Source organism: Eptatretus burgeri, chromosome 17 (genome assembly GCF_056783735.1).
Source record: "Eptatretus burgeri isolate ZD-2024b chromosome 17, Ebu_testis_v1, whole genome shotgun sequence".
Taxonomy (NCBI): Eukaryota; Metazoa; Chordata; class Myxini; order Myxiniformes; family Myxinidae; genus Eptatretus; species Eptatretus burgeri.
Genome location: NC_140977.1, coordinates 31,012,996 through 31,039,429, shown reverse-complemented (window position 1 = coordinate 31,039,429; position 26,434 = coordinate 31,012,996). Strand labels below are relative to the sequence as shown.

General features: G+C 41.2%; 1 protein-coding gene across 2 annotated transcripts in view; it reads left to right on the top strand.

The window, feature by feature from the left end:
- The window catches only part of ZRSR2 (zinc finger CCCH-type, RNA binding motif and serine/arginine rich 2), a 49,223-nt gene that overhangs the window by 17,923 nt on the left and 4,866 nt on the right, over positions 1-26,434 (top strand). For both annotated transcript variants that reach the window (XM_085862410.1, XM_085862409.1), the window contains exons 5-10: positions 1,695-1,772; positions 4,213-4,251; positions 6,042-6,151; positions 10,965-11,172; positions 22,163-22,218; positions 22,537-22,646. In XM_085862410.1, coding sequence (XP_085718536.1) covers positions 1,695-1,772; positions 4,213-4,251; positions 6,042-6,151; positions 10,965-11,172; positions 22,163-22,218; positions 22,537-22,646 — 601 coding nt within the window. The remainder of the gene's footprint in view (positions 1-1,694; positions 1,773-4,212; positions 4,252-6,041; positions 6,152-10,964; positions 11,173-22,162; positions 22,219-22,536; positions 22,647-26,434) is intronic.

Below are 26,434 nucleotides of genomic sequence, written 5' to 3'. Positions count from 1 at the left end.
TGTTTTTCAGCGTGGTCCTAACGTATGCAAAACGTACCCATAACGTATTCGACGTGTGCCAGCGTTTTAGACAAATTTTTCATAAATCGGCATACGCTGGCTAAATCGTCAAGGTGTGACAGCGGCTTTGGACACAGAAAGATGACATCTGACCTGCACTTTCTGTTCTGCTCATGGCGACACAGAGCTTTGTTCATGCTTCACGCGTTTCTGGAATGGAGTATTTCTGAACTTGCTTGTTGAAATGAGGCATCAATGGTTGTACAGCAGTTTAATTTAAAACACATGATATCTGGATGGTAAGTTGAGCTTTGAGCATTCATGCTAACAACACAATGCAGGCCAACCTCCCATCTTTTATTTGTTTCCCGTTATTTTCCTTATATTTTCAGGACAAACACGAGGGAAACATGTATGCAAGGAAAACATGTATAAATTTCATGGAACTATTGATATCGAGCTCGAGAGCTTGCAACAAACTTTCAGGAATACGGAAGTCCGACACTGTCAGCGTATCAAGGAACGTGGCAACATTTGAGTCCGTCTTGCTTTATGGAAGTGAAGCATGGACTCTCACTGTGACACATGAGAACCGACTTGATGGTTGCTATCTATACTCGACTTCTTCTTTCAGCTTTCAATGTCTGTTTTGAACATAGGACAAATAAAGAACTCCAAGGTTCTCTTCCGAGGCTGTCAATTAAAATTAGAAGAAGACTTCTCAAGATTGCTGGGCAGTGCCACCTCCTCAAAAACAAATCCGTTTCCGATCTTATACTCGGGACGCCTAAACATAGAAGGGCGAAGCGGGGCAGACCAGCTCTCTCAACTACATCAACATGTTGAAGAAGGATACCAGTCTGGAGACTGAGGAACTACAAACAGCAACGCTTGATCGAGAGGACTGGAAGCAAAGGATCGATGTCATCTGAGTTTGGCCAGAGAGTTGACTGAAGAATTAGATTAAAATAGGCTGAGGTCATACATGTTACATGTGACATCGGTTATTTCCCCCAATGAAGTGCAGCACACTCGGCAGGACCCGAGCGATCAGGATTACAGGACTTGCATACACAATGCAAACATCAAACGCGTACATTTCACGCTTGTACACGTCTTTCCATCGTGGCTCATCGTCACACTTGATTAAGAGGCTTCTCTCGATTTATAGCTTCAGGAAAACTGATTATATTTGGTAAGGATCTTCTCCCAGATGGGAGAAGTGGGCTGCCCTTTGGAGTTCAGAAACTTTTGGGTCTTGTGTATGAAAATTATTGCATCATCATTCCAATTTTGTACGTGTCTGGCAACAATGCCATCTTTCCGTCTTTCAAACTCTAAATTGCCGAACTGGGTAGGAAACTCTACACACACACACACAGTGTACGAAACTTCTATTCTTCCCAAAAGAGATTTGTTATTTCAAAGACAACCTATAAGTCGTATGATTACAGAGGCTTGTCGTCATTGTTGTTTTATCCTTTGCTTGAGCATTGTATCGAAAGTTAAGGTCATTTGGGAAATGGAAATGTTTTAATAGGGGGGGGGGGTGTGGAGGGAGGGGGGATTATTATTCATTTTAACATCCGAGAATATTTGCTTGTGGGCTTAAATATCCCGCAATGCTGTTGTGCATCGTCTTGATATTTTTTGCAAAATGAATGATCAACACGTGTCTTGCCTCACCATTGCAGCGGAGAATCCGTGAAGAAATAGCGAAGCAAGAGGAGAGAGAGAGGGAACAAAGCGAGCAGGCACACAGAGAGCGTGAGGTGATGGTCGCGGGAGGGGGATAACCGGACAAGTATCCTCAACCCGTGGACATATTTGCAACATGGTGGCGAGATTATTATTGATTGAGATGCTGTGCACATGTTGTGGGATCGCAGACTGCAATGGCCTTTTGGCTTACCTTGTAGCTTATTATGATGGTGGTGCGAGGTTCGCCTACACTTTTTGCTACAACCTCTTGTTGCGTCTGTGTGTTGTCCCACTGCTCCATCGTCACTTTGCTGTTGTATGAGCATCGATTTTGTGTACAATTATTATTTATTATTTTTTTTTTTTTAAATGACAGATCATTGAAAGTTTGTGGGGATACAGTGGCAACATCTCACAGTTTGTGTATGAAGTAACTTCTGCTCTTTAGTCGGTTCTGGGTATTTCGAAGACGGCGGTGAACAATGCATCACTGGCTGTGAGACAGCATTGTGCCGTAAAGCTTTTTGGTTCGGCAAAACTGTCAAACTAACATACATTTTCAAACGATTAGCCGTACAGCTCGGTGGAATGTGCCTAACGCGGAAGCGTGTTTGAGCGTTAAGGTTTAAAAACGGATGTGAATCGGGAATCGCTTTGAAATGGGTACGGCCTAGTGGTGAGCACACTGGACTGGCATCCCAGAGGTTGTCCGTTCAAATTCAGCTGAAAGCGGTGGAATCGAGGATGCTTCTGGAACCTGAGCTGGTATCAGGAGAATTACCATGTCACTATCAGATTGTCAAAACAAACATACATCTTGAGCTTGCTCATTGATGACCTTCACTAAGGTGTAATCTACTTTCATTGCCTGGTCTATATGCAACTATCAGTCCACACTTTGCAGTTGACTGCATATCTTAATGGCAGCGGGAGATGGGTACTGTCCTCCATAAATATGTTAAAAGAAAATGTAAACTCTCGGAAGATAAACAATTGATTTTTATATTTTGTGGGAAATGAGGCTTGATCATTCGCCCTTCATCGGAGCAAAAGACATGTTTACATTTTTCTCCGATGAAAGACTAATGCTCGAAAGATCTGCCATGGTTTGTTCATTTGTTCATGGCTAACATAATTTGGCTGAGGGTGTGGATGTACTGCTGATGCAATGCCCTCTGCTGGTTAGGCAGGAATTTGGAATTTGTTCATGGTGCTGGCAAAAGCTCGCCTCCTCTTCACGAAGGACACGGTGGGATCTTTTGCACCCACCAACAAATGCTAGCATACGGGACACCCGTTTAGCATCCATCCGAAGGATGGCACACACATTGATGAATCAACCTACCTGTTAAACACCGGGATGACAGTTTATTGCTGGATCGGGATTGAAACCCAGACGAGGTAGCTTAAAGATGAGTGTGCGTACCTCCAGGCCATCCTGTCAGCCCAACTCACATTTGTTAAAATCCATTATTGGAGGAGCATAAGGGTGATGCTAAGTTTTGGTATTGAGGATATGGACGTACTGAAACGGCTGCACATCTCTTTCAAAGATTGCTATGCTCTGGCATTAAGGTTTTCTACAACGATGGGACGAATGAGTTTGTGTGTACACTGTGGAGGTTAACCTCGAAAAATGGTACTTGCCTTGCTTTCAAATTTGCTCGAACAAAAGTACAACTTAACCTTGAACCATCTTGGTATGACAAAACTTTATGAGATGCATCATTAACTTTTGTACATTAAAATCCTTTTTCTTTATTGTGGAAGACCAAGGGATACATCTTGGAGGTGTGTGCAAGTGTGGATATCATGTGCTAACCTGCTGATCCTTAACAGATCTGTTCATTGGCAGCCTTTGGATGATGATGGACTGTGAGCAACTGAACATGATATCTTTTTATCCTTCTCCCAAATCGTTTCCCTCGTAAAGTTATTATAAGCAGAACTTGAATATTATTTTGAATATCATAAGATAAGCCTATGGGGAAAATCGTCCACAAGTACGCTGTGGCCTCGATGCCTCCACAACATTGCATTATTCATCTCGACAAGTGACGGGTAAAGATGTAAAGCATACAGGGCGATGCGGATACAGTACGACGAACATGCACTAGATGATCTTTCAACTATAATAATCTCATTTTTTACTTTGCATACAAATCGTAGTCACTTGGTATCACTAAAATTGTTCGATCGATATGAAAAGTACGTTATGAAGTATTTTTATTTTTATTATTGCAAATAAAGCTGTATGGTAAATTGGGTTTGGGAAATTAGAGATAATTAATAGGATTCATATAATTTGCACAACTTAACCACATTTCTCAGATACCGTCTGCTCCATGTCCCTTAACCTTGGACTTACTTCAGGACAAGAGGAACCTATGGCCTGTCTGACTGCTCTCATTGTTCTCACCCTCTTTCCTACCCCAACAATTTCCCCCACCCCCACACTCACCCTCACCTTCACCTTCTCCCCGGTTGCTTCAACACCAACGTGCTGTTTAGGAAGCCGTAAAGCGATTGTTGGAACTGAACGACAAACCGGTATGGGCTTTGCATACACTGACCCTTTAGCCTTGCAGTTGCCTGTAGTTCAGTTTAATCATACTAATATATGCAATTTGGTGTCTGTCTGTCTGTCTTTTTGACCATGATACATTTGGTCGTTACTTATCCAATCTCAACCAAACTTAACTGGAAGACTGCCGGTCACACGATGGAGGTTGTGGCAACTTCATTTGTCCCCCTCCCCAATGGGGGTTTTCCACCTTGGGCGAAATCTATGTTAAGGTGTATATCCACATTAAGACGGCTAATTGTGGCGTTTTTCCAAGGCTGCTTTTAATAACAAAAGTAACTAGAAGGGCACTCGGTAGAGCGCATTCCTCCGCCACAACGATGGGCGCCACATACCTTATCCGCGTAATGCCTGATCCACGAGAACATCGGGCAGGCCCAATACATTTTTGAAATATCATGCTATATATTGTTTTTGGTGAAGAATGGTGAAGAATCACTTTACTGGTGAAGAATCACTTTTAAAATTAAATAATTCTCACATCCAGATCCAGACTCAGATCTTCACCAAAATTGAATCAATAGGTCATGGTCACACACCCAACGTGTCCACCAAGTTTCATCCGAATCCGTCCACAACTTATTGAGATATCATGCAATATCGTTTTTCGCCCCATCTCTCAATGGTGAAGAATCAGTTAAAAGTTAAATAATCCTCACATCCAGATCTGGATTCGTATCTTCACCAAAATTGAATCAATTCTTCCGAGTGGCACTCCCAATCTGTCAACGAAGTCTCGTGTGAATCCATCCATAACCTTTTGAGATATTGTGCTATATATCGTTTTTGGCCCGATCGCTCAGTGGTGAATAATTGCGTCAAAAATTCTCAGATCCGGATCCAGATTCGGATGTTCACAAAAATTAAGCGTTGCTGTCCTTGTCTGGCGACACACACACACACAAAAAAAAATTCAGAACGATTGCTTAAAAACTGTGGCCAAAAATTACGTGACAAACACAAACGCCACAGACCAACATACTTGGCAAAAACAAATTTCGCCAAATAATAGACAGAGAGGGGAGAAAACAACCTCCTTCACCTTCGGTGGCAGAGGTAATAACAACACAAATGATAATTGCATAATATTAATGTTATAGCAAAACAATATTAATCTTAATAACAATATCCCCTCTCTAAGATTTAATAATTTTTCATTAACATGTGTAAATAATGGCTTATCATGGTGTTTTTTTGGGGGGGGGCACCCCTACCATAAATAAAAAAAATATTATGAACCCAAAACATGTATGATTGCCTTTATAAATAGTTGCTACTGCTGTTTAACACAAAACTTAAAGGGAGGAAACCCGACGTTATTGAGGCATTATATGCTAAGCGCGTCCTTCACACTAATGGACCCGAGCCTCGATCGACTGTCATCTATATATCCCTGAGAGGATAACAACACGGCCCTTCCTGCCGCTCTCATAGGGAGTGGGTATCTTAAATTGACATTAAAACACTTTGTGCTCACAGACGGTGAAGCTACAATGCACAAACAGTTAGGCCAGGCAGGTTACGCCGGTCATATTCTGCACAGACTGCACAAAGCTACAAAATTGGTGGCAAAAACGTGTTTATCTAATCCAGATCTTTAAATATAAACAACTAATTGCTAACTGCCTTACCTTTCAACTGAAATGTACGGTTAATTTTGAAAAATGGCACCGTGCTGATTTAAGGCAGAATGGTTGTGTTTGTATGCGGGTTTGGCTGATTGCTACTCCATCCTTCTCACCATTTGTTTCCACAGGAAGAAGAAAGTTGGGCTAATCCCGAAGCTCCAGAAGATTATGGAACAGAGCGGGATAGGCAGCACTGTCCGTTCTTCCTCAAAACGGGCTCTTGCCGCTTCGGAAACAGGTGACTTCAAAACGTCGACGATTTGCACCCAATATTTGTATGTACGTATGTATATATATATATATATATATATATATATATATATATATATATATATATATATATATATATATATATTGTAACATGACCAGGGTTCATCCCCTAGAGGTCCCACACCTGACCACACTGGAGCTTTGCAAGATGCCTGAGCGTATAGAGGCGAATTTGGCTCGAGGACGCGAAGTCTCACTCAGGGTTACTGTAATGAATTTGATTTACTTGCTAAAGAAGTGCCACACAAATTATTCTCTATTTAATTTATTCATGTTGGAGGTATGTTCGCGCTCAAATAAACATCGGGAATAAAAGGAAAATGTAGATTTAATCGATAATAATCACACCGGGGCAGGAACACAGTAAAGAACAGTGACAGGGAATCCTGAAAGCGCTTATTCTCAACAAGTGCAGACCTTCCCCATCTTAATCTACATTTACTGACATGCGTGCAGACAGGAGAACAACAAGGTGACGTAAGGGAAAGAGATGGGAGGTGGATGAGGTAAGGCCTTCCTTCCTACCGGGACGCCATGGGACGTGCAGGCTGGTTCCTCCCATGCACTGCGGTCGTGAGGGAGGTTGCTCCCATGGGGATGTGTGGAACGCAACCGGCGGCATTCCTCTGCTTAACCCCAGGCTCCCGCACCGAGTTCAGGCCTCATGGCACTGCTGCTTCAGGAGGACGTCCTTCTGCATCCGTGCTGATCAGACTCCAGGAATGCAAACCCAGTCATTGTGACGTCGCACTCCCAATTTATTGACACTCCGTGGATCTTGTCCGGCTCCCCCATTGGGTGCTTTTGATACTTTGCACTCGTTAGCCGTCCAGACCCCACATGACTGTGCGCTCGACCATGGTACATGGTCTCACCGGCCCAATCTGTGTCCAGTTTCTGAGCTCTCTGACGTCACATGGATGAGGCCCTCTGTGACCGCTAACATGGCCTACATGCCAGCACACATGGCCCAAATTAAATAAGACAAAAATAACATGCCTTCTTCTTCTTTAACAGCCACCATTATCCCACCTTTCTTGTGGGGTCGGCCGGGGGAAGCTTGGCCCGAGTCTTCACGAACCGGCTGGCCAGGCCTGACACTCGACTAGTTAGGGCAGGAATTTGGAATTTGGCCATTGTTCAGTTCACTTGTCTTCTCACTTCGCAGCTTCCGCTGAATTGTACGACAATTTACAAATGTATATACATCCAACATTTGATATCAATCGAAAACATGTGATCAATCACCAAAATGCATCAAAATGGGAATGCACACAAAGGTCGCCCACATAAAATGGTCTCCCATTACAAATCAAAACAAAGGAAGTCGATTCCAATCTCAATATAAATTCACACGACCGCGTGAGTTAACTCCTTATCATTGGTTCATATTTATTCCGAGGCAAAATACCAAATTAATACAATATACACGAAGAAAGCAAGTTAAAATTCATAAATAAATAGTATACAAAGGTGTCACGTCGGTGAAAGGTATCGAAAACAAAGAATTCCACTGGGCAATCCGATATTAAACCGATTCGATCATACTACGCCGTTCTTCATTGAGACACTTTAACTGAAGTGGAATCATGATATTTTGATATCTTGCTGTTCGGCGCTGGTCGATTTACTACTTATGCGTACCATGAAGCTGCATTGTGTGAGTGGCATCGCTTTTCAGGAACCAGTTACGACACCTCTGGGGTCGCACACAAGAGGATGCAAACTTGGAACATGGGCTTATTCTTCATTCTTCATGACTTGTAATCTCAGTCACTATTAGGGTTTCCGAATAGGAGTTGTTCTGGTTACCGAGAACGATGCTCAATGCTCTTTTCTGGATTTTCTCTGAGTGTTTAATTTGCCCTTTTGTTCGTCCAGGATGCCAGAACAATGCAGCACGTTCGAGTGCTGGTCGGAAGTATGACTTGTGGATCTTGATCTTTTTTTTAGTCGACTCAGCAAATGCTCTTTCATCTTGCTCTTGGACATCATTTCCTTTACTTGCTTGTCCCACTATCGATCATCTTGAATCCATACTCCCAGAATTTTGGTTTTCTCGACAACATCGATGGTATTAGTTCCACGGTTGAGTTCAGGTGGTTCCGGCGGTGTACATTTGAAGCAAATTTGGATTTTGGCTGTATCCAGGTGAAGCTGGTTCTCATCAGCCCATTCCCTGAGTTCGGTAACGGCGGTTTGCATTGTAGAGGGGGCTTTCGATTACCTCACCCCTCCGATACTCATATCGTTGACATACTTCCATTGCCGCAGCTCTGATGAATCGATCCATTGCATCATTGATCATGACCAATCTTTTTTTTTTTCCCTGTGGTACTCCACAGCTCAAGGATTTACAGTAAGATAGCGCACCTTGGTATTTACCCCTCTGGCGTCTGTTTGGTCGAAAATCCGCTATCCATGGGATAATTTATCTTCAGACTCCCAACTTGATTAGTTTTGTGACCATAATGGCATGATGTCTGGAGTCGAAAGCTTTGGAGAAGTCTGGACCAACGAGATGCCAAATGGTGTCAATGTTGTCAGAGTCTTTATAGAACTTATGCAGCATTTCAACCAAACAGTGTGTGGTTGATGGCTTCTTAACACTCCCATACTGATGTCTATCGATAATTGGGTATCATATCTTCCCGCATCCATCGAGCAACAAATCCCTTGCAAACCTTCACACACTGGGAAGGTCGAGATACTGGTCACAACTTTTTGAAAACAGCAGGCTCTTCCTTCGGTACAGGAACCACATCAGCATCATTTCAGATTTGTGGACGTTCGCCCTCTCTCTGTGGATGACTTGCCTACTCTATACGAAGGACACCATGGGATCTTGAACGTACACCAATCGATGCTGGCAGATGGAACACCGGTTTAACGTCCAACCAAAGGACGGCACACGCATTGATGAATCACCCTGCCTGTGAGTGTACCTCTTGGCCATCCTGCCAGCTCTAAGGAAAGATAACATGTAATTAGTGAAAAATACAAAGGGCTTTTTTGCATGTGTGTGGGGGTGGAGAGGGAGGTGAAAAGGGGTGCCGAAACGAAATGAACAATCCTGACACTGCTAATTGGGGTACTTAAAAGACAACTGGTTTAAACACGGATAAAGAAAGAGCTAATCAATTAACCCCATTACCCCGTTTGGCATTTTCGTCATTAGTTGTTCTTTTTTTAACATTCATGTCTCTATTGCTCTCACTGCTGGATATTTCCTGCTTTGATAATGGCCTTTCCAGCTGAGGTCCAGTCGTGACAAAACTCCCTCACTGCCAAATATGTATCCAACCTCGTAGCACGAACTACCCAAGATGGCTTTCTGTCAAACATCACCACACACCTCAGATAACGGAGAGCTCGTCCACCTTTCCATCCAGTAGGCATCCTGCGCACTGCTACACATGGATCAGGGTTAATTGAAGGCTTGTGATTCCACATGAAATTCTTGCTTCCTTGTGCCACTTTTGTTGATGATAGAAATTTTCTCTGCCTCCTCCTCCTCCTCCTTTCCTGTTACCTAGGAGGATCTGTTCTGGTTGCAGAGGAATCTATCTACACTTAATGGGCATGATGAAATTCCATATTTCCACATTTTTGAATGTCAATCATTTCCAAGATGCACTTGAATGGCTGTTTCTACAATACGAATCGTGATGCAGCCTTTGTATATAACATTATTGTGACATTCCATTTGCGAAACTTCAGTTCAATATCTTGAAATGTGACTTGTGGAAGAGCGTCGACATTGTCTGGTGGTTTTGGGTGTTTTCTGGTTTCTGTGAGTGTAAATTGTAAGTTGTGATTGTAACTCATACTTCTGGCACAGCATCGGTGTCAAAACATCTTCCATTACCTAGTCGCTTAACTTGCCAATCGATGCTGCTGTTCCCCTTTCTGTGAAGCCTTTTTATCACCATGGCCATGGAAAGCCCTCCTCCCATCCACCTCATAGTCATGTTCTCATCGGTATTTTTACCTCCGCCACCAAAGGTGGAATGAGGTTATGTTTTCACCCCTTTCTATTTGTTTGTTTGTGTGTAGGATATCTCTGTGCTGTGAAATTTTGTGGACAGGTTGGATGTGTGACAAGGACGAACTGATTATATTTTGGTGAAGATCTGGATCCGGATCCAACTCCTAGAATATTTTAAGTGATTCTTCAACATTGAGAAATTGGGCCAAAAATGATATATGGCATGACATCTCAAAAAGTTGTGGACAGATTCGGATTGAACTTGGTGGACAGGTTGGGTGTGTGACCACAACAAACTGATTAGATTTTGGTGAAGATCTGGATCCGGATCCGACTACTAGAATATTTTAAGTGATTCTTCACCATTGAGAGATGGGGCTAAACTAATATATAGCATGATATCTCAAAAAGTTGTGGATAGATTCAGATTAAACTTGGTGGACAGGTTGGGTGTGTGACCACGACGAATTGATTTGGTTTTGGTGAAGATTCGGATCCAAATCCGACTACAAGAATATTTTACGTGATTGTTCACCATTGAGAGATTGGGCCAAAAACGATATATAGCACGATATCTCAAAAATGTATTGGGCCTAATATGTTCTCGTGGATCAGGCATTACAGGGTGGACGTCTGCGCTCTACCGAGTGCCCTTCTAGTCTTGTTCTTTTTTTTTTATATATACTTGTGTATCTTCAGCTTCTGCAATTTATCAATTTTTCCTCCTTTTTAGTATTCTTTCCACCGCTTTCAAATGCTCTCACGTCTCGATTACATCGATTTTACTTTCCAGGTGCTCTCGACGTCATGTACGGCCAACGTCATCTCGTGTGCTTCTCCTTCGGAGCATGTTTTCACCATTTTCGTTGTCACGCCCCGACGATGATGGCTCCGACTCCTGGCTGGAAGTGTCTGAGGAGGATCTTAACACTGAGTTTCTGGAATTCTACCATGACGCCTTGCCTGAATTCCGTTGCATTGGCAAAGTGTGCCAGTTCAAGGTAATTATTATTTTATTAAAAAAAATTTTTTTACACTGACCATCTGTAATATAAAGGGTGCATAATACATTTGAAGTCTTTTTCATGTGAACACCAAAAAGTATTGTCCACCAAAAGTTTGTAAAACGAGAAAAGCTGGAAATGTAAGTGAAGTGAATAAGTTTGTGGCCACTGGGAAACTAAATAATTTATTTGTATATTGAGGAACCTCATGATGGAGGATGTAAACTTTAAAATAGATGGGTGGAGGGTTGTGGAAACCAGTGAAGTTGAGCCAATACGGGATCAGCACACAGCCTCTCTCTGGCACATGTGAGTAACGAAGTGGGCAGCAGCATTGAGGCAGCTGAAGACGTAATGTACAGATTTGTGAAGTCAACTAGTAAGTTATGAGTTATAGTAATCGATTCAGGATGTGATCATGGAAAGATTCACCATTTTCATTGTTTTAATATCTCTGCAATTACGGAGGTGATAGCCAATCTTGCAAAATCGTGATGTGACTTGTAAATGATGTCGTGTCGCTCGTTAGGTTAATAATGCAGGTGCGTTCCTAAGAACACAGCATGGGTCAGATAACAGCATCTCAGGAGTTAAATCATTGAGTTTAAGAACAGAAGAACTCTTTCAAAGTTTAACCTCTTGATAAACGAAAACATCCTTAAAGAAACTTTTATGGGATGCCCATAAGTAAGGGAAGGGGGATTGAAGCAGAAACCTCCGATTGGCACTGTCTGTTTGTTTACAGTAAACAAGAACTGGTCTCTGAAAGCAACAACAAAAAAAAACAAACAGTGATGCCAAGTGGAGAGGATAATTGTGAATAAAGAACATAACTCCTTACTTTTAAGACTCATGCTCAGCGTTCAGCATTGAACTGATCCGCTTTTATTAATTTTTTTTTTTGTATACCTTGTCCAGACTCGTATGAGAGCTAACACACAACGCACAGCAAGGGGGACATGAGACAAGAGGGGTGGGAGTGGGAAGGACAAAACAGTGGAGAACAGAGACATTAGGAGATCTGTGGAAGGGAGAGGGATGGGGCGGGGAACACGGGGTATACGAGATGGACATTGCAGGGACTTTCAGGAAGGAAAGCAGGGAATTTGAAGGAGGTGGGTTTGGGGTGGACTAGCGGGGGTAGAAAAGATCGAAGATTTGGATGGGGGATGATAAGAGGTGGTGGTGAACAGCTGTTTTGAAGGCCTGGAGGGAAGAATGGGATTGAACAGAGTGAGGGAGCTTATTCCAAAGGTGGGGAAAAAAAGGAATGAAAGAGTGAAGGTGAGCAGCAGGGTAGTAAAACTACCCTAACAGCTTGGTAGTTTTACCAGAAGGGGGTTGTTGGTGGACCTTAATCACCCTGCAGAAATATGGTGGGGACAAATCGCAGACAGAGCAGGGGGAGGGGTGGCGAGACTGGAGAGGAGACGGTAGAAGACAGAAAGACCACCGACCTGCCTGCGGTGAGAGAGTGAGAGGCCCAAAGACTCGGCCTCATCGCGGGAGATACCAATGATCCGAAATGCCGGGGTTTCCACAGCCTGAAGCTGAGAATGGTGAGAGGCAGGAGCACCAGCCCAGAGGGGAGGGCAGTACTCCATCAGGTTGCGGATGAAAGCTTTGTAAGTGGTCAGGAGCTCAGGTGGGCTGAGGAAGGACTTCATCTTACAGATCCCATTTATCAAAACATTAAACAAGTAATCATTTCTCTCATTCACTCTTATAAAGAGATTGTTGGCCCCTCCCTGCAAAAAATGTTCAATAGAAATTCTATGGAACTTTCGGGCATTCTCTCAAAAATTACTGGGGGGGGGGGATTTTTTCCCCGAGTGCCTACGACCTGGCCCTGGGTGCTACCAGCACGTATGGTGAAAGGTGAAAAAAATACATCTAGGGTGAAAATCATGTCCCCCCCCCACCCTGCCTCCACTTTTCTACATTGTGTGTTTTACATTTTTCAGTTGGCCTTGACCTTTTCAATAATTTTGACCAAATTTCACACATAAATGCTAATACATACCATGCCTTCAGAAAGTATTCACACCCCTCGACTTTTGTCACATTTTATTGTGTTACAGCTTGAATTTAAAATGGATTCAATTTTAATTTTTTGTCACCGATCTACATAAATACCCCATAATGACAAAGTGAAAACATGTTTTCAGAAATTTACAAATTAATTAAAAATGAGAAGCTGAAATGTCTTGCATCAATAAGTATTCAACCCCCTGAGTCAATTCTTTGTAGAAGTGCCTTTGGCAATGATTACAGCTTCGAGTCCTCTTGGGTATGTCTGTATCAGCTTTCTGGACCCAATATGCAAATCTTGTTCAAGTTCCAAGTTACTGTAATAGGATAAAGGTTGATGATTTTATGTGATGATGAGCTTTTGACTTCAAAAAAATATGCTTCGAGGTTTTGATTGGTTTTGAACCAATCCAGTGACCCAATATGCAATTTTTGTTCAAACTAGCAGAGTACCCACCCCTCTCCTGGTAGGTGGAGATTGCGCATTACTTTCTGAGAAAAGTTGTCTGTGTGTATTGTAAAAAGACTCTCAAGATGTTTGCGTCTAAGGGGTGTAAAAGGTCTGAAGAGTCTAAGGACTCGAAGTGGTCCAAAGGGTCTATAGGTCGAAAGATCTAAATGGTTCTTTCCAATTGGAGTTAGTAGAGTCCAAAGAGGCTCGAAAGATTTATGCAGTTTCAAGGGGTATAAAGGTTTTTATGAGTCTGAAGGGTCAAGGGATCAAAAAGGTCTAAGGCAGTGAAGTGATCGGCAATCTTTTTCTAGTGCTGTGCCAGATAGTCATAGAGCTGTCTGGGCGTGGGCCGGAATGATAATCAGGTTGTCATTTAGAGGTTAGAAGTTTTTGTTTTTAATTTCCGGTTAATTGCCAAAAGTGAGGTCTGCATACAGTTTAAACATGGAATGGTATGGTTTTCATATTGGTCTGTTAGTGTAAGCTCTGTGCCCCTTTTTAAATTAGAAAAAAAAATATTTGGTGGGGGGGGGTGGATTTTAGTGCGAGCTCTGTGCCCCTTTTTTATAATTTTTAAATATATAAGCAAATACCCTTCTATGACGGGTATGGGGGACAAGACGGATTACAATATTTGCTTGCGGTAGTTTCTTTGGATGTTTTGCGCCACATTCAATAGCTCAGTTCATTGTGGTGGCGTGTCTGGGTGCCCATGGTAGCGTTTGAGACCGGTCGCTTTAGATTGTTGGCCTTGACACGTTGTGCCGGATGAGTAACACAAACAATTTGACATATTCATCGTTTCTATATTACCTACAGCAACAGATTAACAACATGGCAGGATAAAAGTCTTAAATGCTGAGTTGAACAAACGTCCTGAACTCATGAACTTAGTTATGTAAAGCACGTCGGCTGGGTCCCGGCCGTTGGTTTGCCGCCGAATGCTGCTGATTGTGACTTCATCGATTCCCTCTGAAAATTCTATCTATATTCAATTTTTTGAATCCGCTATCACCTGCGTAAATACATGGAACACATAATGTGAAGATTTCGGAAGTATGAGCAGAATATGTTCGAAGAAAAGTGTGTTAGAAGTTCCAGGCTTGCGCCCATTATATTATGATTATGATGATGACTCAAAAACATACGTACTGCCTTTAATTCAAAACACCTCACTGCATTGGAATACATGAGGACAGGAATCCTGAACTGTAAATGGTGGAGACTTGTAATACCCTCCCCCACCTGGAGGTGGTGCTACACGATACACATTTACCAAGAGAATTATGATTATGTTAATATGATGATGATTATGATATTCGATTTTTTGAATCTGCAATTACCTTTGGAAATACATGGAATGCATAATGTGCAGATTTTGGAAGTATGAACAAAATTTGTAACGCATAATGTGAAGATTTCAGAAGTATGAACAGAATATGTTCAGAGAAAAGTGTGTTAGAAGTTCCAGGCTTATGCCCATTATATTATGATATATTTTTTGAGATTTTAGTGTAAGCCCTGTGCCCCTTTTTAGATTTTATTTATTTTTTTTTTTAGATTTTAGTGCAAGCTCTGTGCCCCTTTTTAGATTTAAAATATATATTTTATTTTTTTGAGATTTTGTTGTAAGCTCTGTGCCCCCTTTTTGGATTAAAAAAACCTTCTTTTTTTAGATTTTAGTGCGAGCTCTGTGCCCCTTTTTAGTTTAATTTTTTTTTTTTTAGATTTTAGTGCAAGCTCTGTGCCCCTTTATAGTTTAAATTTTTATTTTAGATTTTAGTGTGAGCTCTGTGCCCCTTTAATTTTTTTTTTTTTTTTAGATTTTAGTGCGAGCTCTGTGCCCCTTTTTATATATATATATATATATATATATATATATATATATATATATATTTTTTTTTTTTAGTGCGAGCTCTGTGACCATTTTTAGATTAAAAAAAAAATTTTTGTTGAGATTTTAGTGCGAGCTCTGTGCCCCTTTTTAGATTAAAAAAAAAATTTTGTTGAGATTTTAGTGTAAGCTCTGTGCCCCCTTTTTTAGATAAAAAATATATATATATTTTAGATTTTAGTGTAAGCTCTGTGTCCCCTTTTTGGATTTAAAATATATATTTGTTTTTTAGATATTAGTGCAAGCTCTGTGCCCCTTTTTAGATTTTTATTGAAATATATATTTTTAGATTTTAGTGCGAGCTCTGTGCCCCCTTTTTAGATAAAGAAAATACATATTTTTTTCGATTTTAGTGTGAGGTCTGTGCCCCTTTTTATTTGAAATTCTTTTTTTTCGATTTTAGTGCAAGCTCTGTGCCCCTTTTTCGATTCTTTAAATATATATATATATATATATATATATATATATATATATATATATATATATTTTCGATTTTAGTGCGAGCTCTGTGCCCCTTTTTAGATTTTTGAAATATATATTTTTAGATTTTAGTGCGAGCTCTGTGCCCCTTTTTAGATTAAAAAAAAATTTTGTTGTTGACATTTTTGTGTAAGCTCTGTGCCCCCTTTTTTAGATAAAAAATATATATATATATATTTTAGATTTTAGTGTAAGCTCTGTGTCCCCTTTTTGGATTTAAAATATATATTTGTTTTTTAGATATTAGTGCAAGCTCTGTGCCCCTTTTTAGATTTTTATTGAAATATATATTTTTAGATTTTAGTGCGAGCTCTGTGCCCCCTTTTTAGATAAAGAAAATACATATTTTTTTCGATTTTAGTGTGAGGTCTGTGCCCCTTTTTATTTGAAATTCTTTTTTTTCGATTTTAGTGCAAGCTCTGTGCCCCTTTTTCGATTCTTTAAATATATATATATATATATATATATATATATATATATATATATATATATATATTTTCGATTTTAGTGCGAGCTCTGTGCCCCTTTTTAGATTTTTGAAATATATATTTTTAGATTTTAGTGCGAGCTCTGTGCCCCTTTTTAGATTAAAAAAAAATTTTGTTGTTGACATTTTTGTGTAAGCTCTGTGCCCCCTTATTAGATAAAAAAAATTTTTTTTAGATTTTAATGTAAGCTGTGTCCCCTTTTTGGATTTTAAAAATATTTTTGTTTTTTAGATTTTAGTGCAAGCTCTGTGCCCCTTTTTTTTAGATTTTTTTGAAATGTATATTTTTAGATTTTAGTGCGAGCTCTGTGCCCCTTTTTAGATTCATAAAAAAAATTTGATTTTAGTGTAAGCTCTGTGCCCCCTTTTTAGATAAAAAAATTTTTTTTCGATTTTAGTGTGAGCTCTGTGCCCCTTTTTAGATTTTTAAAAATATATATTTTTTTAGATTTTAGTGTGAGCTCTGTGCCCCTTTTAAGTTGAAATGCTTTTTTTTCGATTTTAGTGTGAGCTCTGTGCCCCTTTTTCGATTTTTAAAAATATATATTTTTTCGATTTTCGTGTGAGCTCTGTGCCCCTTTTTAGATTATATATATATATATATATATATATATATATATATATATATATATATATATATATATATATATATATATATATATATATATATATATATATTAGATTTTAGTGTGAGCTCTGTGCCCCTTTTTCGATTTTTAAAAATATATATTTTTTCGTGTGAGCTCTGTGCCCCTTTTTAGATTCTTTAAATATATATATATATATATATATATATATATATATATATATATTTTTTTTTGATTTTAGTGTGAGCTCTCTGCCCCTTTTTAGATTCTTTAAATATATCTATTTTTTCAATTTTAGTGTGAGCTCTGTGCCCCTTTTTAGTTGAAATTCTTTTTTTTCGATTGTAGTGCGAGCTCTGTGTCCCTTTTTAGATTCTTTAAATAAATATTTTTTGAGTTTAGTGCGAGCTCTGTGACCCTTTTTAGATTTTTATAATATATATATATATATATATATATATATATATATATATATATATAGATATATATATATATATATATATATATATATATATATTACATTTTAGTGTAAGCTCTGTGTCCCCTTTTTGGATTTTAAAAATATATTTGTTTTTTAGATTTTAGTGCAAGCTCTGTACCCCTTTTTAGATTTTTTTGAAATATATATTTTTAGATTTTAGTGCAAGCTCTGTGCCCCTTTTTAGATTCTTTAAATAAATATTTTTTGAGTTTAGTGCGAGCTCTGTGCCCCTTTTCAGATTTTTAAAATGTATATTTTTTTATCTTAGTGTGAGCTCTGTGCCCCTTTTTAGATTCTTTAAATATATATTTTTCGATTTTAGTGCGAGCTCTGTGTCCCCTTTTTAGATTTTTAAAATATATATTTTTTATTTTAGTGCGAGCTCTGTGCCCCTTTTTAGATTCTTTAAATATATATTTTTTTATTTTAGCGTGAGCTCTGTGCCCCTTTTTAGTTTAAATATGTTATTTTTAGATTTTAGTGCGTGCTCTGCCCCTTTTTAGATTTTTAAAATATATATTTTTTATTTTAGTGTGAGCTATGTGCCCCTTTTTTAGTTTAAATATGTTATTTTTAGATTTTAGTGCAAGCTCTGTGCCCCTTTTTAGATTTTTTTGAAATATATATTTTTAGATTTTCGTTCGAGCTCTGTGCCCCTTTTTAGATTCTTTATATATATATATATATATATATATATATATATATATATATATATATATATATATATATATATATATATATATATATATATATATATATATATATACGTATATGTGTATATATATATATGTGTGTGTATATATATATATGTATATATATATATATATATATATATATGTGTATATATATATATATATATGTGTATATATATATATATATATATATATGTATATTTTAGTGTGAGCTCTGTGCCCCTTTTTAGTTTAAATATGTTATTTTTAGATTTTAGTGCGTGCTCTGCCCCTTTTTAGATTTTTTAAATATATATTTTTAGATTTTAGTGTGATCTCTGTGCCCCTTTTTAAAGATTTTTATGATTTTTTTTTTTAGATTTTAGTGCGAGCTCTGTTCCTCTTTTTAGATTCTTTAAATATATATTTTTAGATTTTAGTGTGAGCTCTGTGCCCCTTTTTTGATTTTTTTAATATATATATATATATATATATATATATATATATATATATATATATATTTTTTTTTTATTTTAGTGTGAGCTCTTTTCTCCTTTATAGATTTTTTTTTAAATATATATTTTGAGATTTTAGTGCGAGCTCTGTGCCCCTTTTTAGATTTTTGAAGTATTTGTTTTAGATTTTCGTGCAAGCTGTTCCCCCTTTTATATATATATATATATATATATATATATATATATATATATATATATATATATATATATATATATATATATATATATATATATTTTTTTTTTAGTGTAAGCTCTGTGCCTCTTTTTAGATACATTTTTGCAGCAATATCACTGATATTCACCTCAGAATTTGTCATTGACAGGTGTAAACAATGATGCAAATGATCATCAGTCAACCTTGAACAAAATTTTGATTTGATAAACTTCATTCTCAAAAAGGCCTGCTCACAGGTGTAAGCGCTTGCAAAACTGTAATCATGCCAGTGGCAAGTCTCCTTAAGTTCGGGAGGGTTGAGCCAGGAAGGCATGCGTAAAATTTGAGCAGGCCGCTGGTATCAAAGGCATACTTGAGCGTATCATTGCTTTGTAAGTCAGCCAGTTGTAGTTGATACATTTCTGATGTCTCATCCATTTCAACCTCAAACGGGTTTTGAAACAAATAAATGTCCTTTGAATGTTTGTGGAAGTCCTGAAATCTTTCCTGGGATTCCTTCTGCAACTTTTTCAAGGCCTTGGTGAATCTATCCCGAGGAAATGGCATGCTGCTCTTATTTTCTGACACATTTGCAACAAGGAAAGAGATCAATTTTGGAATTTGTTCATGGTGCCGGTGATGGCTCACCTTCTCTTCGTGAAGGACACCGTGGGATCTTTAACGTCCACCAACTAATGTCGGCAGACGGGACGCCCGTTAATCGTCCATCTGAGGGACGGCGCACAAACTTTGATGAATCACCCTGCCTGTGAAACACCAGGATGACAGTTTATAGCTGGGTCAGTATTCAAACCCAGGTTCGACAGAGGCGAGTGAGCACACTAAATATAAGCCCCCAAATGGGCCAACTCCCAGTTGGGGCTAAAAAAAACTCCATCAAAAAGCAGTGGCACCAAAACATCCTTCCAATACCAACCCACAAAAATCACCTCCAACTCTCATCACCCCCAAAAAAGTTCCAATGCTTGCTCGCTTCCCAGAGCAACTTTTCTCACTGCAGGTGTGGCCTCACTCGTCTCAGCCCCACTCGCCTGTGGGACCACAACACTGATCTGTTACAGCGCAGATATGACGATATGGACATTCGCAATGGCCTGCGGGTGAAGCCACACTCTAAAAGTCTTTTTGTGGAAAACGTGTCCTCATAAGACTCCTTTACTCTGGTACTCACTTGCTATCTTTTTCACGCCTCACCAATGGAACATGTGCTTCTTCTGTGCAGGCAAAAGGCTGTGTGTTAACCGAGTCTTGGTGAGAATGGTGATTACCAGAATATCAATGCAGATTACATCACAATGCTAACAATGACTTATAAATATTAGTGTGTGTGTGTGTGTGTGTGTGTGTGTGTGTGTGTGTGTGTGTGTGTGTGTGTGTGTGTGTGTGTGTGTGTGTGTGTGTGTGTGTGTGTGTGTGTGTTTTTACTGTTGTGGAAATTCACAGAACACCATTCAGGTTCCCCGAAGATCAGTTATGTCGGTAAGTGTGTGTTCCAGGTTGGATTTCCCCACCAATGTCTAACGGGAATTATTCGTGTACCGGGCTGTGCATCTTTGAGTTGGCCGTTATTCTTTTGCTATTTTTATTTTAAAACGAACAACATCTCCTCACCATCATCTCCACAAACAATGCCATCTTTTCACCAACAACAACCATTTCAACAAACGAACAACATCTCCTAACCATCATCTCCACAGCGCCGCCATCCACAAACGAACAATATCTCCGCCGACAAACACGACGACTTCCTCGTTGGAGCGAAAGCCGGTGATTCCTACCATGTCCGCGTTTGATGGCAAGATCGGATCAGAATGACAAAAGGGGCGGAGCCAGCCGGGGGTGAAGGGTCGAAGGTGAAAGACCAAACACCACCCCCGAACCCGATAAAAGGCCCGGCTGAAACGAAGAGAAACCAGTTCGGAGTGGAGCTCGGTTGTTGAGTGGAGCTCGGTTGTTGGAGTCCGGTGGAGTTTGGAGCCTGGAGTCCAGTCGGGTCGAGAGTGCAGTGCAGTGCAGGGTTGTGGGTCGGTGGAGGCGGCAGCGAAGTCGCCAGCCGGAGAGAAGTTGCCAGCCAGCGACATAACGGTCCGAGGTTATCGGGACCCGGGACGGTCCGAGCGACGCTGAGGAGTGAGTGGGCTCTTAAAAGAGCATCAACTCCAAAAGAGCAAGGCCTGTTCACTCCTCTGAGGCATCGTCGGCCAGGCCCGATCGACCAGGCCGCACGGCAAGGCCTGGACCAACCGAGCCGCCGTTACACCAGCTGCCGTGTTGACGACGAGACATACGGAGGGTCGCCGACCGAAAGACCCATCGAGTCGTCTCCAGGGCGACAAGGTAACCTACACGGCCTCGCGGAGCTCCTTCGGTCTTCCAAGCTCCGAGGAACATTAAAGGCCTACGGGCCCTGTTCTCCCTTTTCTTTTCTGAGGTTTTTGCATGGAAGTCTGTGGCGCCTTGTCCGATAAGTAGAATTGTTGTTAAGTGGATGTACCTAATAAATAGACAACAGCTGTAGGTCTTTTTGCTCGTGTCTTGTCCCTTACCCCCATTGCTTGCATATGTGCATGTACAAATAAATGTCCACATTGTTTGAATATTCAACTGCTCGTTGCGTCTCTTCCTCCATTGAACTGCCATAATTGCGTTCGGAATAAACAGCTGGTTATTAATAGCCGATAACGTAATTGGGTCCAACGGGGCTTGGCGATAATAAACCGCTCGGCAATCGCAGACGGAAAGAGCTGCTTAAAGCGGCTCGTTTCCGGACAGGTCCCGTTGAAGTACAACCTCTCGGTAGTCTGACCGCGCGAATAATTAGGTAAATCGACAATTCGGCGATCGACCCTGTAGCGCGGGCAGAGCATTGACAAGGTTGTGGTGTGGTTGAAAACACACCCGTAGCTGGATTTCAGCGTTGATCCAAAAGCTGCGACTGGATTGCCACGGTTGGTGGGCGCGTGCGGCCGCAAATGAGCTAAAGGCGGTTGCCCACACGCCGGAGTGGCGGAAATCCACAACAACATATACGTATATGCGTATACAGTATATGTATATATGTGTATATATATGTATATATATATATATATATATATATATATATATATATATATATATATATATATATTATCCTTGTGAATTTAACCATCATGGAGGTGATTTGTGCGTTTTAAGTGCAGAATGATGCTTGGACATGGCTTTTTTTACTGCAGGTGAGCTGCAATTATGAACCACACCTTCGTGGAAATGTCTACGTGCAGTTTGAGACGTAAGTGCAATGATCAGCACAACAGGACTTGATTCTGACATTTGTGAGAAAGCACGAGAGATGCCCTGCTTCTGAATGCTTTTGTTTCCGTAATGTCTCCAACAATGAAAGTCATACAATGCTAAAGGTGAAAGGATGTATTAAGAGTACAGTGTAAAAAGAAAGGGCATACACCCTGGGATGCACGTTCCCTGATTGACCTTTGACCCCACCTGATTATGGCACCCACTTTGATGTAGCTCAAGGGCCAAGGGTCAAAATGAGGATTTGCATTACCAGAGTGTGATTGTGCTGATGAGTTGTACATTTTGTGTGCAGGGAGGAAGAATGTACTCAGGCCTTGTTCAGTTTGAATGGGCGCTGGTATGCCGGCAGACAGCTCAGCTGTGAGTTGTGCCCAGTGAGTCGCTGGAAGTCTGCCATCTGTGGTGAGGCCCGAAGTCATTATTCTATGATTACTCTATAAAGTCCTCAAGACCTGCCTTGTGGATTACAATATCTGGCATTGTCGGAAAATCCAAAGAAGTTGCACGCATGTCACCAATGGCCTGCCATAAGCCGGCACGACATCGCCAAAGTGGCTTGGCGGGAGATTTGCGTTAATCCATTTCTTTGTGTGTTGACATTTCTATCCGATGAATGATGGGGTTTTTTGTTTGTTTGGTTTTGGCAATATAAGGCTCGTGCGGAGCTGCCACACACATATGGGCATACAGACGAATATGAAACAACGTAGGACTGTTACATGAGACAACCACTGAGCTTGGGGGAAGTACCGACACTTCCCGGGGCACTGGATACCAGTGGCGTCACAACGTCGTCGCCTTTCTCACTACACCCAGCAGGGCATGTCCTAAGGAGGAATTTCCTCCTCCCCATGGAAGCCAACCTCGAGTTTAATGTCCATGCTCTTAACCTTTTAAATGCTGAACGTCAAATAAGGAAGCAGCACGTATCATTTTAAACATATTGGGTATGACTTGGCCAGGGTTTTGAACCGCCCACATCCGAGACTCGGAACAGATGCTCAAACCATTACTGGTAGATAAACAAAGTTTATTATGAAAAGCATTCCGTGCTCGACACCGAGGTGCTACATACTGATCAACTAGCAGTAAATAAATAAACTAGGGCTGTTATCTTTTATAGGCTCTGACAGTCGCTTATTTATTGCCTGCAAATGCTTGCGTCTCCATGTGAGCCGATGGCCACATGCTTTAAGTGGGTGAGATCCTTTAAGTGGACAATGGGTTGCCATATTACCACAACTGCAAAATGGTAACCGTTCTTTGCACCCTGTGATTTTATTTCATTAGTATCCAGAGACATGACAAAAGGAGACACCATTATTTAAAAATATATATATTTATTGAACATTTGAAGTACATTTGATCCATTTTAATGCATTCACTAGTATTTTGTAGACTTACCATTTGCAGATTTCAATGCTTTTACTCTTTCAAGCATAGAACTAACAAGTTCCGAAATTTTCTCTTGTGGGATTTCTGCCCAGGCTTCACACAAAAGGTTTAGCAATTCTGCCCATGATGTTGGTTTCCTGGAATTTTTCCACACAGCTCGATTCAATATGGTCCAGAGGTGTTCAATGGGATTCATGTCAGGAAACTGACCATCTGACCAGTGGAGAAGACAGGGAGACGTCTATCCTCAAGGATAGAAATGTATATCGTAGAGTTGACGTTGCCATCACACTCCACAAGCTCTGACCGACCAGCGCTCCATATTGCTCTCCATACCATCACTGAAAAACCACCGTGTTTGACAGTTGGCTGCAATTAGTTTAAAGAAAACTCTTGACTGGGAAGTCTCCAAAGCCATAAGCATCCACTGTCAGAAAATTGAGCAAATGGGGACTCATCTGAAAAAATTAGTTTGCCAAAACTCCAACGGTCTGGTGGCCATCTCGTCAGCCCACTTCTTTCTCCTTTGAATGTTGGCTGGTCTAAGAAGAGGTTTTCTCCAAGCTGCTCTCCTATAGTAGCCCATTTGATGAAGGTACCGCACGGCAGTTCTTGAGCTAACTTGAACCTCTTCTGCAACATCTGCTGCCTTGCAATTGGGAGTTTTCTCAATGGACCAGTACGGGAAGCTGTGGATTCCTTGCCTTCACTGGTGAATTGCACAATCACCCGATTGACCATGGAAAGTGGAAAGCCAATGTTCTGACGCTGGCTGACTCCACCGTCTGATTGGCCAATAATTCGTCCTCTTTGGAAATCGGAAAGTTTGTGTGCTCCCTGGGTTCGATGCAGAGTTAATTGTCGTATAAGACCCAGGAACTCATTTCTGCAAATAAATTGTCGACTATTATTTCAAATCACTGAGTAAAACTGCATTATACAGATGAAATGGAAGAAATTTAAGGTGTCCACTTACTTCTGTCATGTCTCTGGAGAGTCCAATCACAATATTTGTGCTCACCAACAAGCTCTGAACCAAGCTCTGAACTTGTGCTCACCAACAAGTCTCTCACCAACAAGCTCTGAACTAGTTAGAGCTAGAAACAAAGTTCATATTCCCATGAGCACAAATGTGAACCAGGACGATCCAGCAGGTTTTGGCGGCGAAATATTACCGGTTCAGAATCCGTTTGTGCGTTATTATGAGTCAAGACAGAGAACGACATTCATGACTGCAGCTTCTCGTTATACAGTATGCACATACCAAGTGATGTAGTCCAGGGAAGAGGGGGGTGGGGAGAAGGGTGGGTGTGAAATTCCTGGACAAGACCATGATATTGCTGCGGGCCGGGGGGTCGGGTGAGAAGACCACTAGGTGGGGAAAGCGATGTCGATTCCCACCAGACTCCCCAGAATTGTAGGCCGTCGCACACGGATAATTCTGTGACGTGGCAGGTCGCTTAACCGACCGTGGATGCCAATAACTCAACCGCGTAACCTAGGGTCCTCCCGTCTATGGGTTAATCGGGTTACCTAATTAATCACGTGATTTAATTACCGGGGAACACGCCCTCGGTATGCCTTGTCCGAACCGGATCACTCGACCGGATCGGATGCAGTCGAGTGACACTGCCAAGGACGTACCGGCTAAAAGGAACGGATCGTTGAGAATAAAGTCCCGGCTAAACTTGGATTCAAACCATGCTGGATTAATGGAAGAAAAGACAAAAACGAGCAGGGAACATTCCTAATAATAATAATTTATTTACAAGCAGGCGAGGAAAGATATGTGGCACAGTGAAGATTTATTGTTGTGTGTAATGCAGGGATAGGAAGAAGCATGTGGTGCAACAATAAATGGACAACTTACAAAAGGGGACACAGAGCAGACTTAACGCAAAATTAATAACAACAATAATAATAACAAGGATCTTCTGCGGTCTTACTTCGGCAGACAGGCGCCAACACACGCACACGCACACACACACAGACACAGAAAACCCGATGAAGAGGGAGTTTTGCAACCAGGGAGGGGGGGGGTGAGTTGAGGCTATGATCTCGGTACCTGTGCGCCTGATAGCACGACATGCCACCAATACATTTCACGCGGGTGGGGGGGGGGATGCTCCGGGGTGCGGTACCCGACAGTGGGTGTGTTGTCTCTGGCCCAAGCCGCACGTGTGGAGACTGTGTTCGTGAAGGAGGAGCTTGAGTGGAGAAGGGGCGGAGTCCAGAGGGCAAGGGTGGAGTAGTAGGCGGGTGGGGTTGAAGTGGTGTGGGCGGAGACGAGGAGGAGGAGGCGGAGTCGAGGAGCAGGAGGCGGGTCGTGGCGGTGTCGACGAGGTGGGGCGTTGGCAGAGACGAGAAGCAGGAAACACAGACCGACCGGGCAAGCGGGACTGCCCCGACCTTTATAGGGCCCGCAGCTTGGGGGGAGGGGCCATGCCGAATCCAAAAGTCATCAACCGAATCGGGCGCTCCGATTAGCCCCGACCCCTCACGTGGCCCACCAGCTTGGTTAAAAAAAGAACAAGCCGCTTCTACCCGCACACTCGTATACTGCCCAACAGGGCGAGGAGTCGGCGTTATTGGCCTCCGTACGCGTCTCGTGCAGCGCGTCTCGTGCAGCGTGGGCGTCGTGTTGGTCATGTTTACCGTGCCGTGAAAAACACCATTCGTGCAGCCTCTTAAGAGGTATTTACTTGCATGCCTTTCTAATGCAATCGGCAATTCACCCCAGACCATCGGAAGCTCGAGTCAATAGTCCAGCACCAACTAGCACACTACATTACTCG